This window comes from Canis aureus, chromosome Y, assembly GCF_053574225.1.
Source record: "Canis aureus isolate CA01 chromosome Y, VMU_Caureus_v.1.0, whole genome shotgun sequence".
NCBI classification, from domain to species: Eukaryota; Metazoa; Chordata; class Mammalia; order Carnivora; family Canidae; genus Canis; species Canis aureus.
The window spans coordinates 1,111,390-1,128,728 of NC_135650.1; the positions used below are offsets into that span (position 1 = coordinate 1,111,390).

Sequence of the window (17,339 nt, forward strand, 5' to 3'; positions counted from 1 at the left end):
CCTGGGCTCCAGGAAAGACATGTGTTCTGATATTGTATCTCAGTGGATTTTTCTTTTTACAAGAAAATATTTTTTGAATTGGATGGTTATTACTTGACAGCCAATTTTTTTCTTGACATTTCTAATTTTTATGTACTTCTTTTTGCTTCATGTCGTTAACATATTAGTTGTCTGTGTATATAGTGATTCATCAGTTTACTACAACTCCCTTGCTCTTCTAGACAAGTTTCTTGCTTAATCCCTATCATCTTTTTAACCTAGGCCTCCAAAGTCTTCTCTTCTAAGCTAGTTATTCTCAAGAATTGATTCTCTTTTTTCTTTGCCTTTTGCTTATTTTCCTTTTACTTACTTGTTTTTTGACCTAAAGGAGTTATAAAGTAAACTCTTTGTTGTGTTTTTTATGTAATCATTTTAAATAATGCACAGGTGTTTATGTATATTGTAAATATAATACATTAATTAATTACATTTTGTTACTACTTTTTTTCATTTTCTTACTACTTAAGGCAGTAAAATACTATTTATTGTCTTTAACAATTGAAATATTTAGAATACATTTATTTGAATATGTCTTGGATATAGCATAGAGGGTTCCTTCAAATATAGATTAAGTATAAATTGAGATTGTTTTGTGTATATATATCAATGAGAATTATTTTTGGTAATATCTTATTAATTATTAAATAAAGCACATGTTGGAAAGTGTGAATTTTTTCAAGTTTGAAATTGTTATACTCTATATTATTTTAGAATGTTATGAGACTGTCATTTTAATGAATAGAATTGATGCTTATTTTTTTAATTTGATATTTTTTAATTTTTAAAATTTGATATTTTATCTTTTTAAATTACAAAATGCCCAAAGTAGTAGTTATCATTATAAGCACTGGTTTACAACAGACTCTGGACTGTAATAATCATTAATAAAGAAAATTGTAGTGTTGTTGTCTCTTCATAAAGACTAGATGACTTTGGCTTCTCTGCCCAAGGCATGAGGGCCTGGTTTAGGGGATGACCTGCTTTTGCTGATGTGGATAATATCCAGGAGAAGTGTGGGCTGACAATGGTAGCAAGTGCCTTTAGACTGGTGATGCCTATCTGTCTCCAGCTGCCATTTCCAGATATTGGTCTACACATAACAGCACTGCCTGGAGTCACTGGTTCCTGTGAAGGCAATGGTAAAATCTTTATTCAAGTCACTGTCTTAAATTCTTACTTAATATTAGACTTTGTCAGTTAGAATGAGAATATCTATTTAGAAAATAGTAAGTGTTCAAATAGATACATAAGCCAATCAACATCATTATCAAATAGATTTCTCTCATAAGTACAGTACTGATAAAGCCATTGACAGTCTTTAGGATGACATTTGTAATGGCAAATTAAGGTTTCACCTATCTCCAGGACTTAGAAGATACAGAATTATGTGAAATGCCTAATTTCTTTGGAGACCACCCAAACAGCTTTTCAGTGTGGGTAGTTAGGAATAACAAATGTCAGATAAAGTGGAGATTAATAGCATATTCCTTTGAGGAAGTTTTTTCTGTAGGTAATTATATTTTTTTCCCACTGAACAAAAATCCAGTTTCTTATATTGATAACCTATTGATTGGATGCTCTACATTTTTATATGTGGAGAAAGTTATAAATTAGAATTTTTAAAAGGAGATTTTTACCACATTTTTATCAGAGATTTTCTCCTGAGTAATGAAGCAGACAATAGAACTGCCAATGTCAGGATAGAGGTGGGCACAGCTTGAAGCTCCCATTACCTGCATCTGTAACATTTCTGGACTCTCATCTGTCTCTCCTAGAAAAACAGGTATAAAATAAGAAGTCCAAGGGACATAGTCTGCATTGAAATGCTAATGAAAGAGACAATACCATGATCTCTGTCATCACTTTAAATTATCTCTAAGTTTTAATACTAAGAAATTTCATTTACTTTGTTACCACTATCTTACTGAACAAATTTATCCATTCTAATAATTTTCCTCACTTTTTATGTGCCACTTCTCAGAATTAACAACTTGATTTTCATTTGTAAAATAAATTTCAATTCACATCTACCTTCATTTTCTTAAATAAGTATAAATTTTAAAAACAATATTTCCATTATCCTAAGGTTAGCAAACTTAGTAAGCAGTTCATGTCTACTTTATTTATGAAACCTGACTGTATACAGAAAGATCTCCCTTATGTTATTTTGCACATTTGAAGTCTAATGGAGTCATTTTCAAAACTATCATTTTATATAATAAAAACCAATTTCAGAGTTTATCTCTGATTTTGATTAAAAAATTAAAATTAATAATGGAACAACTGCTCATTTTTCTCCTTTCCCCTTCATTCCCTTTCACTATTTTTATATTCCCCAAATGAATGAGACCATATAATGTTTGTTCTTCTCCGGTTGACTTATTTCCCTCAGCATAAAAATGAGTGGGAAATATCAGAAAGGGAGACAGAACATGAAAGACTCCTAACTCTGGGAAACGAATTAAGGGTGGTGGAAGGGGAGGTGGGTGGGGCGTGGGGGTGACTGGGTGACAGGCATTGAGATGGGCACTTGACAGGATGAGCACTGGGTGATATTCTATATGTTGGTAAATTGAACACCAATAAAAAATAAACTTATTAAAAAATAATGATAATAATGGAACAACTGTGATTAGAATTCTCTTCTGAATTTTAAAATCAAGTAAATGGACCCTCTGTCTCACTGTTTTAAAACTACTGTCCTAATAAACAAAGTAACTACTGACCTGGTTTGAGAACTCTTGGCCCAGAAAGCCAACATTCTGAGCTATTCAAGTTCTTTAGATGTCCCAATGGTGCTAAAAGCTGAATGGGAGTCTGGACCTCTTGAAGGAGCAGCAGTGCTAGATCATTTCTTGCTGCCCCACTCACCATCCGAAATCTCTCATGCAGTAGAATGTTAGACACCTTAACAACTCTCAGAGGTACACCAGGATGCCTTAGGCCCATTATTACAGCAGTGTCTTCAGGATTCCTAAGTGTGCAGTTAGAGACTAATTAGAATTTATTCACTAGGAAATATGAGCCCATAGAAGCCATCAGTATTAGGCTTTCCAATGCATTGCCTTAGTGGTGATGGGCAAAGATCTCACTTTACCTGTAGAGAAATCAGAACCCAATGAAAACTCATAAACATTAGAATTAGAGAGGTATTAACTAAGAGAAGTATCAGTCAGACAAACACATTGAGGCAAATTTCTCACCTCACCGGAAGCAAAGATGCTATGAGACATAATTCAGACATAATATGTTCAGACATAATATGAAGTGAATTAATTCAATGAAGACATAAACAAACTAATTTGAAAATACTGTATTATAGTGTATTAAATGAAGCAGGATCCAAACTTACATGTTCCTGACACAATGAGCAGCAGTGAGAACCCAAGAGCTGCTAACAATGGAACCACTGCAAATTTCACTGCCACAACTGATTATCATGGCCTGCCAAGGCATGGCATATTGTAGAGAAATTCGATCTGCCAAAGCTGAGAATAAAAGTAAATTCAGTAGAATTGTCATCTGTAGTCCATCTTTAGAAGTTTTTCATCCTTCCTAGCTCTGGTAAGCTTATCATTATTACTAAAATTGACTTTCAAATACATCCCCTGTATGTGCCATTTCCCTGAAAAGAATAATTGACTTAGAGTTGTTTCCAAATCCATCATTTCCTTGTGGCCTAGTTTAATTATCTTTCATTTGTCAAATAATTGGGAACTATTACTTTCAAAATGTTACCTTGCATAGTTAGGTGTCATTAACATGGTAAGCAATAAAAAAGAAGCAAAATTTTATTTTGAAAATTTATTAGAGAAATATATTTAAAATTTTAATTTAGCTGGAACCAGAGAAATAACTTACTACATGAAAATTGTAGTCACACTGAAAAGGAAGGGAAGATGGTAGCACAGTAGGAGGGCCATACATTCACCTCATTGAGTAAACACAACTAGATAACTATCAAATTATACTAAATGTCACAGAAATTGGTCTAAAGACTGAGACAACAAGTTCCACAACTAAAGAAACAGAAGAAGCCATATTGAAGAAAGCAGGAAGTATGGAGATGTTGTTTGAGAGAGAATGAATCATGGCTGCTACAGTAGGTAGGGAGCAATGATCAAGAAGGGTGAGAGACAGACTAGTATAGAGGGCAGTGCATAGGAGAAAAAAACTGAATTTTGATTGAATTTTGTGATTTCTTGCAGCCCATGGTGCTAAAAGCCTGGAGTTTTAAAGGTCAGCAGTCTGGGCTCTGAGAAAGCCCAGAGGAAGGAGAAAAGGCAGGCAAAAGCCCAGGAATATTAGTGAAGAGCACCTGGGGGCATATAGAAGAGAGGCTTTATTTCAGATAATGTCCCAGAGAGGCAGCATTCACTGACAGACTGTCTTCATGAAAAAGGAAATAGAGGCTCCGTTTATTTCCTCTGCCCCTCAGCATAAACACAGAACCACCTGTGTAGGGCAGCACAGCACCCATACTGGCTGTCTAACCTACTTACACCAAGTCCCATTTCCCTGGTCTCTGGTAGTACCAATAAAACTTGCCTCAGTGTCAGTGTGGTGGGCTCCCTTCTCTATAAGCCCATCACAAACATCACACCACATCTCCCAACCTGAGAGTTTTATGAAGCCTTGGTTCCAGAGGCAGTGGTGACATATCTCAATTCACAAGCAGTCCAGAGCACACCTACTAAAAATCTACATTCAGGCCAGGGACTAAACACGACCCAGAGAAGTCAAAGAAAGTATATGCAAAAGACCAGCTGGAATGATAAAACGGCCAGAACAAAACAATAGAGCAAAGGCAGTACACACTGGAGAAATGTCTGAAAGCATCAGAGTCTGGGGAACAGGGACACTGGCACAGCAGGGCGCTACAGGACTTCTTCATCACCCACCAGAACAGGAGATATAGCTGACTTTCCTAACACAGAGAAACTGGCACAGAGATGAGACTTGGACAAAAATAAAAAGACAGATAAATTTATATTAAATGAAAAAAAAGATAAGGCCAGGTTCAGACATCTAAGGTAACAGATATAAGGAACATGCTTGATAGAGGATGCAAAATAATAATCATAAGGATATTCACTGGACTGAAAAAGAAGTGAATGGCCTCAGTGAGACCATTAACACATATGAAGAATAACTCAGATATAAAATGCTCAATAAATGAAATGAAAAACATGCTTGATGGAATGAAGAGTAGGATAGAAGAGATGGAGAACCAACTTAATGATCTAGAAGACAGAAAAATGGAAACAAATATAGCTGAGCAAAAAGAAGAAAGCAGGACAAAAAAATAAAATAAATTTATAAAATCCTCTAATGTAATAACATTCATTTTATAGGGGCCCCAGAAGAAAAGAGAAAAGAGGGTAAACAAATTTATTTGAAGAGATAATAATTGAAATGCCCCTAATCTGCAGACAGAAACATATCCTGATCCAAGAGGCACAAAAACCCCTCAACAAAATCTACAAAAGCAGACTCACATCAAGACATATTGTAATTAAAATAGAAAAATAAAAACCAGTGACAAGACAAAAGTTTAAAAGCAGGAAGACACAAGGAGACAGTTACATAAGAGGGAAAACCCATAAGGATGTGTGGATTTTTCAGCAGAAATTTTGCAAGCCAGAAGAAAATAACATGATATATTTAAAGTACTTAATGGGAAAAATCTACAGCCAAGAATACCCTATCCAGCAAGGCTGTCATTTAGAATAGAAAGAGAAATAAAGTTTCCCAGACAAACAACACCTAAAGGACTTAATGACCAGTAGACCAGTTCTGCAAGAAATAAAAAAAAGAAATATGCCAATCTTTGAGTGGAAACAGGAGACCAAAAGTTACAGTATGAAGGTAGGAAACATAAAAGCAGTAAACATGAATATTTTTATAAAATGTCCTGCAAAGAACCCACAAAATAAAAGGATTTAAATAAATAAAAGGATTTAAAATACGACAGCAAAGAGGGGCCTGCGTAACTCATTTGGTTAAGTGTCCATTCTTGATTTCAGTTCAATTCATGATCTCAGGATTCTGAGATTAAGTCCCAAGTCTGTTTAGCATAATCTCTCTCCCTTTACCTCCCCTTCCCCTCCTGCTCATGTTCTCTCTCTAATACATACATACATATATATGAAACACAGCTTATATTTAAAATGAAGGGAGGAAGGGAGTAAAGAATGGATTCAAACTTAAATGACCATCAAATTAATATAGACTGTTATATGCAGAGTATGTTTATACAAAACTAACAATAACCATAAATCAGAACCACTAATAAATAAAGAATAAAGAGAAATCCAAGTATAGCATTAAAGAAAATCAGCAAAGATTAGAAAAAGTCAAAGAAAATATTCAGAAACAATCACAAAACAAATACACTAATAGGTATTTACCAATCATTACGTTGAGTGTAAATAGACAACATTCCAGTAAAAGACAGAGTGACACATGGATGAAAAAAATAAGATCTATTTTTATTCTGCATATAAGAGACTCATTTTAGAGGCAAAGGCATCTGCAGCTTGAAAGTGAGGGAATGCAAATGGCGATGAAAATAAAAAAAGTGTGGAAATGTTTATATTAGACAAATTCAACTTTAAAATAAAGACTGTTGATGATGGACAAAGAGGAGCACTATATAATCATAAAGGGGTAATCCAACAAGATCTAACAATTGTAAATATCTTTACATCCAACATGGGAGCACCCAAATTTGTAAAGCAGTTAATAACATTAAGGAATTAATTGGTAATAATACAGTAGTAAAAGGGGACATTAACACCCCACTTATATCAATGGACAGATTATCTAAACAGAAAAGCAACAAGGAAACAAGGGCTTTAAATGACATACTGGACCGCATGGACTTAACACATTTATTACTAACATTCCATCCTAAAGTAGCAGAGGACATATTCTTTTCAAGTACAAAGGGCTGTTTTCCAGATTCCATCTCATGTAAGCCCACAAAACAAGCCACAACAAATTCAAAATGAAAGTCATATCTTGCATCTTTTCTGATGACAATGCTATGAAACTAGAAGTCAACCACAAAAAACATCTATAAAGGCCACGAATACATAGAAGATAAACAACATACTAAACAATGAAATGGGTCAACCAGGATATCAAAGAGGAAATTAAAAAGTACACGGAGGGATGACTGGGTGGCTCCTTGGTTGAGCATCTGCCTTTGGCTCAGGGTATGATCCTGGGGTCCCAGGATTGAGTCCCACATCAACACGGAAGAGTAATACATGATATAGGAGGCAGGGCAAGATGGCAGAAGAGTAGGGTCCCCAAGTCACCTGTCCCCTCCCCCCCTAACATACCTAGATAACTTTCAAATCATCCTGAAAACTTGCGATTTCGGCCTGAGATTTAAAGAGAGAACAGGGATCCCTGGGTGGCGCAGCGGTTTGGCGCCTGCCTTTGGCCCAGGGCGCGATCTTGGAGACCCGGGATCGAATCCCACGTCGGGCTCCCTGCATGGAGCCTGCTTCTCCCTCTGCCTGTGTCTCTGCCTCTCTCTCTCTCTCTGTGACTATCATGAATAAATAAATAAAATCTTTAAAAAAAAATAAAGAGAGAACAGCTGGAATGCTACAGTGAGAAGAGTTTGCGCTTCTATCAAGGTAGGAAGACGGAAAATAAATAAATAAATAAATAAATAAATAAGCATCCAAGGGGAGAGGTCCCGCAAGAAGACTGGCTAAGGCCAGAGGGTGAAGAGCCTCCAGGACAGAAAGCACAGTCACGGAGAAGCAGAAACTTTACAAATTTTCCTGAATGGACAGGCACTTGCAGGGAACTCAGGCAGGATCCCAGGAGGGGCAGGGATGCCCTCAGGCTCCCAGGGTCACTAATGGAGGAGCTGTTCCCCCGGGGGAGAGCGCGCCACACCTCGTGGCCGAGCTCCATAAAGGGCTGGAGCGCAGCCCCTGGAGCCCTGGGAGCAGCTCAGGTGGCAGCTACAGGCAGAGGGGGCTGCCGACCCGGAGAGCAATTCCAGCTGTGCAAACCCCGGAGCCCAGGGTGCCATGGGACACAGCCAAAGATCTGGCGCTCCCGTCAGGACAGGCGGAGGCCAGGAGGATACTGCGCAGCAAGGAGGCTCCTGCCACCAGGCGGCCCTGCCCTAGAGCATCCAGGCCCCTGAGGACTGGGAGACTGTGGTAGTTACTGTTGGAGCTGACTCCAGAGCTGGAGAACTGGCCCCGCCACTGTTGTTGTTCCTCCTGGGGTCACCCTGTACCTGGGACTGACCAGGGGCGCCAGGGAGCAGGGGACTCATAGGATAAACAGCTCCCACTGAGCCGAACACCTGGCAGGGGGCTGTGCACACACCTGAGAATCAGCATGGGAGTCCCCTCCCCCACAATACCAGCAAGAAGGACAGGGAAAGAGCAAGTTGTTGACCAAGCAACGCTAGAAAGTTCCAAGGAAGCCAAAGTACTTAGAGTATATAGAATCAGAGGATACCCCTCCTTGTTTATTGTTTGTATCCCCCCTTTTTATTTTCTCTCTCTCTCTCTTTTTCTCCTTTTTCCTGTACAGCTTGTTTTCAACCACTCTGCAATGAGCAAAATGACTAGAAGGAAAAACTCACCACAAAGGAAAGAATCAGAAACAGTCCTCTATCCCACAGAGTTACAGAATTTAGATCACAGGAGGCAAGGGAAGATGGGGGAAGAGTAGGGTCCCCAAGTCAACTGCCCCACCAAATTACCTAGATAACTTTCAAATCATCCTGAAAACCTACGAATTCGGCTTGAGATTGAAAGAGAACAGCTGGAAAGCTACAGTGAGAAGAGTTCGTGCTTTTATCAAGGTAGGAAGATGGGGGGTGGTGAAGAAATAAAGAAACAAAAGGCATCCAAAGGGGAAGGGCCCCACAAGGAGCCAGGCTAAGGCTGGGGCGAGTGCCCCCTGGACAGGAAAGCCCTGTCCTGGAGAAGCAGGAGCTTCACCAATCTTCCCAGATAGAAAGACGCTCAGGGAGTTGAAACAGTATCCCAGGAGGGGCGGAATGCCCTCAGGCTCCTAGGGACTAAAAGAGGAACTGCACCCCGGGGAGAGCCGCCACACCCCGAGGCCAAATTGCCTACAAGGCTGAAGCACGTGAAGGGCGGTGCCGGGAGCAGCTCCAAGGCGGCTCCAGCAGAGGCTATGCAGGGAGGGATCTGTGCCGTGGAAGCAGAATTCCAACAGCGCAGGCGCGGGAGCACAGGGCACCGGGGACACAGCCCAGGATCCCGCGATCCCCCCGGGACAGGCAGAAGAGAGAAGGGCACAGGACAGCAAGGACACTCCTGTTAACAGGCGGCCCGAAGCTGTGCAGATCAGTGGCCCCCGTCCCCGGAGCATCTAGGCCCCTGCAGACTGAGAGCTCCGGTAGTTACTGTAGGAGCTGACTCCAGTGCTGGAATGCTGGCTGTCGCCACTGTTGTTCCTCCTCCTGGGGCCTCACAGGATAAACAATCTCCACTGAGCTTCACAGTGGCCTCACATGATAAACAGTTTAAACAACTTTCACTGAGCCCTGCACCGGGCTGGGGGATGAGCAGCTCCCCCAAGTGCTAACACCTGAGAATCAGCACAGGTGGCCCCTCCCACAGAAGACCAGCGAGACCGACAGGGGAAAAACAAATTATTTACCAAGCAGCACTGACAAGTTCCAGGGGAAGTTGAGGGATTTACAGTATACGGAATCAAAGGATACTACCCCTTGTTTTTTGTTTTCTGTTTGCTTCCACCCACCCCCTCACCCCCGTTTTTCTTTTCTTTTCTTCCTTTTTTTTTCCTTTTTCTTTTCTTTTTTTTTCTTTTTCTTTTCTTCTATCTCCTCTCTCTTTTTCTCCTTTACCCAATACAACATGTTTTTGGACACTCTGCCCTGAGAAAAATGGCTAGAAGGAAAAACTGACCTCAAAAGAAAGAATAAGAAACAGTCCTCTCTCCCACAGAGTTACAAAATTTGGATTACAATTCAATATCAGAGAGCCAATTCAGAAGCACTATTATAAAGCTACTGGTGGCTCTAGGAAAAAGCATAAAGGACTCAAGAGACTTCATGACTGCAGAATTTAGATTTAATCAAGCAGAAATTAAAAATTAATTGAATGAGATGCAATCCAAACTAGAAGTCCTAACAACGAGGGTTAAAGAGGTGGAAAAATGAGTGAGTGACATAGAAGACAAGTTGATGGCAAAGAGGGAGACTGAGGGAAAAAAGGACAAACAATTAAAGACCATGAGGATAGATAAATGGAAATAAGTGACAGCCTCAGGAAGAAAAATCAACATTTAATTGGGGTTCTGAGAGCGCCAAAAGGGACAGAGGTCCAGAATATGTATTTGAACAAATCATACTCGAGAACTTTCCTTATCTGGGAAGGGAATCAGGCATTCAGAACCAGGAAATTGATACATCCCCTCCACTAAAATCAATAAAAACCGTTCAACACCTGGACATTTAATAGTGAAGCTTGCAAATTCCAAAGATAAAGAGAAGATCCTTAAAGCAGCAAGAGACAAGAAATCTCTAAATTTTATGGGGAGAAATATTAACAGCAAACTTCTCCACAGAGACCTGGCAGGCCAAAAACGGCTCAGCAGGATATATTCAGGGTCCTAAATGAGAAGAACCTGCAGCCAAGAATACTTTATCCAGCAAGGCACTCAATCAGAATATAAGGAGAGATAAAGAGCTTCCAAGATAAGCAGACACTGAAAGAATATTTGACCACCAAGCCAGCTCCGCAAGAAATCCAAAGGGGGATTCTGTAATAGAAAGAAGTCCAAGGGAACAACCCACAAAACCAGGACTGAATAGGTAACATGATGACACTAAATTATATTTTACAATAGTAACTCTCAATGTGAATGGGCTTAATGACCCCATCAAAAGGCACAGGGTTTCAGACTGGATACAAAAGCAAGACCCATCTACTTGTTGTCTACAAGAGACTCATTTTAGACAGAAGGACACCTACAGCCCAAAAATAAAAGGTTAGAGAACCATTTACCATTCAAATGGTCCTCAAAAGAAAGCAGGGGTAGCCATCCTTATATCAGATAAACTAAAGTTTATCCCGAAGGCTATAGTGAGAGATGAAGAGGGACACTATATCATACTTAAGGGATCTATCTAACAAGAGGACTTAACAATCCTCAATATATATGCCTGGAATTTGGGAGATGCCAAGTATATCAATCAATTAATAACCAAAGTTAAGACATACTTAGATAATAAAACACTTATACTTGGTAACTTCAATGTAGCAATTTCAACAATTGACAGATCTTCTAAGCACAACATCTCCAAAGAAACAAGAGCTTTAAATGATACACTGGACCAGACATATTTCACAGATATTTACAGAACTTTACATCTGAATGCAATTGAATACACATTCCTCTCAAATGCACATGGAACTTTCTCCAGAATAGACCTCACACTGGGTTACAAATCAGCTCTTAACTGATACCAAAAGTCTGGTATCGTCCCCTGCATATTCTCAGACCATGGTGCCTTGAAATTAGAACTAAATCACAACAAGAAGTATGGAAGGATTTCAAACATGTGGAGGTTAAGGACCATCCTGCTAAAAGATGAAAGGTCATCCAGGAAATTAAGGAATAATTTAAAAGATTGGTGGAAACTAATGAGAATGAAGATGCAACCATTCAAAATTTTGGCATACAGCAAAAGCAGTCCTTAGGGGGAGATACATCGCAGTACAAGCATCCATTCAAAACTGGAAAGAACTCAAATACAAAAGCTAACCTTGCACCAAAAGGATCTAGAGAAAAAAACAGCAAATAGATCCTAAACCCAGCAAATGGAGTTAATAAAGATTCAAGCAGAACTCTATGAAATAGAGACCAGAAGAACTGTGGAAGAGATTAACAAAACCAAGAGTTGGTTCTTTGAAAGATTTAATAAGATAGATAAACCATTAGCCAGCCTTATTAAACATGAGAGAAAAGACTCAAATTAATAAAATCACGAATGAGAAAGGAAATATCACCACCAACACCAAGGAAATACAAACGATTTTAAAAACGTATTATGAACAGCTATACGCCAATAAATTAGGAAATCTAGAGAAAGGAATGCATTTCTGGAAAACCACAAACTACCAAAACTAAAACAAGAGAAAATAGAAAACCTGACAGACCAATAACCAGGGAGGATATTGAAGCAGTCGTCAAAATCTCCCCCTGAGACACAAAAGTCCAGGGCCAGATGGCTTCCCTGGGGAATTCCATCAAACGTTTAAAGAAGAAACCACACCTATTCTACTAAAGCTGATCGGAACAATAGCAAGAGATGGAATACTTCCAAACTCGTTCTATGAGGCCAGCCTCACCTTAATTACAAAACCAGACAAAGACCCAACCAAAAAGGAGAATTATAGATCAATATCCCTGATGAACACAGATGCAAAAGTTCTCAACAAGATACTACCCAATAGGATCCAACATTACATTGAGAAGATTATTCACCATGACTAAGTGGGATTTATCCCTGGGATGCCTGGTTCAACACTTGTAAAGCAATCAGTGTGATTGATCATATCAGCAAGAGAAAAACCAAGAACCATATGATCCTCTCAATAGATGCAGAGAAAGCATTTGACAAAATACATCATCCATTCTTGATCAAATTCTTTAGAGTGTAGGGATAGAAGGAACATTCCTCAGCATCTTAAAAGCCATCTACGAAAAGCCCACAGCAAATAACATTCTTAATGGGAAAGCAGTGGGAGCCTTTCCCCTAAGATCAGGAACAAGACAGGGATGTCCACTCTCACCACTGCTATTCAATATAGTACTAGAAGTCCTAGCCTCAGCAATCTGGCAACAAAAAGAAATCAAAGGCATTCATATTGGTAAAGAAGAAGTCAAACTCTCTCTCTTCACAGATGACATGATACTCTACGTAGAAAACCCAAAGACTCCACCCCAAGATTGCTAGAACTCATACAGCAATTTGTAAGTGTGGCAGGATACAAAATCAATGCCAGAAGTCATTGGCATTTCTATACACAAATAAGGAGACTGAAGAAGGAGAAATTAAGGAGTCAATCCCATTGACAATTGCACCCAAAAGCATAATATAACTAGGAATAACCCTAACCAAAGACGTAAAGGATCTATACCCTCAAAACTACAGAACACTTCAAAAGAAATTTAGGAAGACACATAGAGATGTAAAAATATTCCCTGCTCATGGATTGGAAGAATTAATATTGTGAAAATGTGAAGGCTACTCAGGGAAATTTACATGTTTAATGAAATCCCTATGAAAATTACCATGGATTTCTTCACAGAGTGGAGCAAATTATCTTAAGATTTCTGTGGAATTAGAAAAGACCCCGGATAGCCAGGGGAATTTTAAAAAAGAAAACCATATCTGGGGGCATCACAATGCCAGATTTCAGGTTGTACTACAAACCTGTGGTCATCAAGACAGTGTGGTACTGGCACAAAAACAGACACATAGATCAATGGAACATAATAGAGAATCCAGAAGTGGACCCTCAACTTTATGGTCAACTAATATTCTATAAAGGGGGAAAGACTATCCACTGAAAAAAAGAGTCTCTTCAATAAATGGTGCCGGAAAATTGCACATCCACATGCAAAAGAATGAAACTAGACCATTCTCTTACATCATATACAAAGATAAACTTAAAAAGGGATGAATGATCTTAATGTGAGACAAGATTCCATCAAAATCCTAGAGAAGAACACAGGCACACCCTTTTTGAACTCGGCCACAGTAACTTCTTGAAAGATACATCCATGAAGGCAAGAGAAACAAAAGCAAAAATGAACTATTAGGACTACATCAAGATAAGAAGATTTTCCACAGCTAAAGAAACAGTCCACTAAACTAAAAGAAAACCTACAGAATGGGAGAAGATATTTGCAAATGACGTATCAGATAAAGGGCTAGTATCTTAGATCTATAAAGATCATCTTAAACTCAACACCAAAGAAACAAACCATCCTATCATGAAATGGGCAAGAGACATTAACAGAAATTTCACAGAGGAAGACATAGACATGGCCAACATGCACATGAGAAAATGCGCCGCATCACTTGCCTTCAGAAAACCAAGAATCAAAGCCACAATGAGTTACCACCTCACACCAGTGAGAATGAGGAAAATTAATAAGGCAGGAAACAAATGTTGGAGAGGGTGTGGAGAAAAGGTAACCCTCTTGCACTTTTGGTGGGAATGTGAACTGGTGCAGCTACTATGGAAAACTGTGTGGAGGTTCCTCAAAGTGTTAAAAATAGATCTGCCCTATGACCCAGAAATTGAACTGCTGGGGGTTTATCCCAAAGATACAGATATAATGAAACACCAGGAACCAGCACCCCGATGTTTATAGCACCAATGTCCACATAAGCCAACCTGTGGAAGGAGCTTTGGTGTCCATCGACAGATGAATGGATAAAGAAGATATGGTCTATGTATACAATGGAATATTACTCAGCCATTAGAAGTGACATATACCCTCCTTTTGCTTCAACTTGGATGTAACTGGAGGGTATTATGCTCAGTGAAATAGTCAATCCGAGAAGGACAAACATTATATGGTCTCAATCACTTGGGGAATATAAAACATAGTGAAAGGGAATAAAGGGGAAAGGACAAAAAAATGAGTAGGAAATATCAGAAAGAGACTGAACATGAGAGTCTCCTAACTCTGTGAAACAAACAAAGGGTGGTAGAAAGGCAGGTGGGTGGGGATGTGGGTGTTTGGGTGATGGGCACTGCCGGGGCCACTTGATGGGATGAGCACTGGGTGTTATTCTATATTTTGGCAAATGAACACCAATAAAAAATTAATTAAAAATAAGAATTTGGGTTACAGTTCAATGTCAGGAAGCCTATTCAGAAGCACAATGATAAAGCGACTGGTGGATCTAGAAAAAAATCATAAGAATTCAAGAGATTTCATGACTGCAGAATATAGATCTAATGAGACCAAAATTAAAACTCAATTAAATGAGATGCAATCCAAACTGGAGGTCCTAAAGATGGAGGATATCGTATTAGAAGAATGAGTGAGTGACACAAAAGACAAGTTGTTGGGAAGGAAGGAAGCTGTGGGAAAAAAAAGTTAAAAACACTTAAAAGATCATGAGGATAGATTTAGAGGAATAAATGACAGCCTCAGAAGGAAAAGTCTATATTTAATTGGGGTTTTACAGGGGGCCAAAATGGACAGAGGACCAGAAAGTGTATTTGAACAAAATATAGCTGAGAACTTTTGGGAAGGCAAACAGGCATTCAGATCCAGGAGATAGATTCCACCCCCACTAAAATCAATAAAAACTATTCAACACCTCGACATTTAATAGTGAAACTTGCAAATTCTAAAGATGAAGAGAAGATCCTTAAAGCAGCAAGAGACAAGAAATCCCTAACCTTTATGGGGAGAAATATTAGGTTAACAGCAGACCTCTCCACAGAGACCTAGCAGGCCAAAAAGGGCTGGCAGGATATATTCAGGGTCCTAAATCAGAAGAACCTGCAGCCAAGAATACTTTATCCAGCAAGACACTCAATCAGAATATAAGGAGAGATAAAGAGCTTCTAAGATAGGCAGAAACTGAAAGAAAATGTGACCACCAAGCCAGTTCTCCAAGAAATATTCAGGGGGACTCTGTAAGAGAAAGAGGAAGCCCAAAGATATAATCCACAAAAAGAGGGACTGAATAGGTATCATGATGACACTAAATTCATATCTTTCAATCGCTACTCTAACGTGAATGGGTTTAATGATCCCATCAAACAGTGTAGGTAGGGTTCAGACTGGATAAAAAAGTAAGACCTGTCTATTTGCTGTCTCCAAGAGACTCATTTTATACAGAAGGACACCTACAGCCTAAAAATAAAAGGTTGGAGAACCATGTCCCATTCAAATGGTCCTCAAAAGAAAGCAGGGGTAGCCATTATCTTATCAGATAAATAAAAGTTTATCCCAAAGACTGTAGTGAGAGATGAAGAGGGACACTATATAATACTTAAAGGATCCATCCAACAAGAGGACCTAACAATCATGAATATTTATGCCCCAAATGTGGGAGCTGCCAATATATCAATCAATTAATAACCAAAATTAAGACATACTTTGATATAATATACTTATACTTGGTGACTTCAATGTAGCGCTTTCTACAATCAACAGGTTTTCTAAACACAATATCTCCAAAGAAACAAGAGCGCTAAATGATACACTGGACCAGATGGATTTCACATATATTTACAGAACTTTACATCCAAACGCCACTGAATACACATTTTTCTCAAGTGCACATGGAACTTTCTCCAGAATAGACCAGATACTGTGTCACAAATCAGGGCTTAACTGATACCATAAATTTTGGAATCATACCCTGCATTTTCCGACCATAATGCTTTGATACTAGAACTAAACCATAATGCTTTGATACTAGAAGAAAAGGTTTGGAAGGATTTCAAACACATGGAGGTTATAGACCATTCTGATGCAAGATTAAAGTGTCAATCAGGAAATTAGAGAAGAATTAAAAAGATTCATGGAAACTAATGAGAATGAATATACAACCATTCAAAATCTTTGGGATACAGCAAAAGCAGTCCTGAGGGGGAAATACATCGCAATACAAGCATCCATACAAAAACTGGAAAGAACTCAAATAGAAAAAAAGCTAACCTTTCACCTAAAGGAGCTGGAGAATGAACAGAAATAAAACCTTCACACAGGAGAAGACAGTTAATAATGATTCGAGCGGAACTCAATGAAATAGAGACTAGAATAACTGTGCAAAAGATCAACAAAACCAGGAGTTGGTTCTTTGAAATAACTAATAAGATAGATAAACCATTAGCCAGCCTTATTAAAGAAGAGAAAAAGACTCTAATAAAATCATGAATGAGCAGAGATCAGCACCAATACCAAGGAAATACAAATGATTTTAAAGACTTATTATGAGCAGCTATAAACCAATAAATTAGGCAGTCTAGAAGAAATGGACAGATTTCTGGAAAACCGCAAACTACCAAAACTGGAACACAAAGAAATGTAAAACCTGAACAGGCCAAAAACCATGGAGGGAATTGAGGCAGTCGTCAAAAACCTCCCAAGACAGAAAAGTCCAGGGCCAGAAGGCTTCCCAGGGGAATTCTATCAAACGTTTAAAGAAGAAACCATAATGATTCTACTAAGGTGTTCAGAAAGAGAGAAAGAGATGGAGTATTTTCACACTTGTTCTA

General features: G+C 38.8%; 1 protein-coding gene across 4 annotated transcripts in view; it reads right to left on the minus strand.

The window, feature by feature from the left end:
• Positions 1–814: 814 nt before the first annotated feature.
• The window catches only part of LOC144309396 (serine protease 53-like), a 43,287-nt gene continuing 26,762 nt past the window's right edge, over positions 815–17,339 (minus strand). For 2 of the 4 annotated variants that reach the window (XM_077890469.1, XM_077890468.1), the window contains 4 exons: positions 3,392–3,527; positions 2,766–3,013; positions 1,677–1,810; positions 815–1,164 (listed from right to left, as the gene is read on the minus strand). In XM_077890469.1, the coding sequence (XP_077746595.1) occupies positions 892–1,164; positions 1,677–1,810; positions 2,766–3,013; positions 3,392–3,527 (791 nt within the window). In that variant the 3' untranslated portion in view covers positions 815–891. The remainder of the gene's footprint in view (positions 1,165–1,676; positions 1,811–2,765; positions 3,014–3,391; positions 3,528–17,339) is intronic. The other 2 variants (XM_077890470.1, XM_077890471.1) reach the window with 2 other exon arrangements.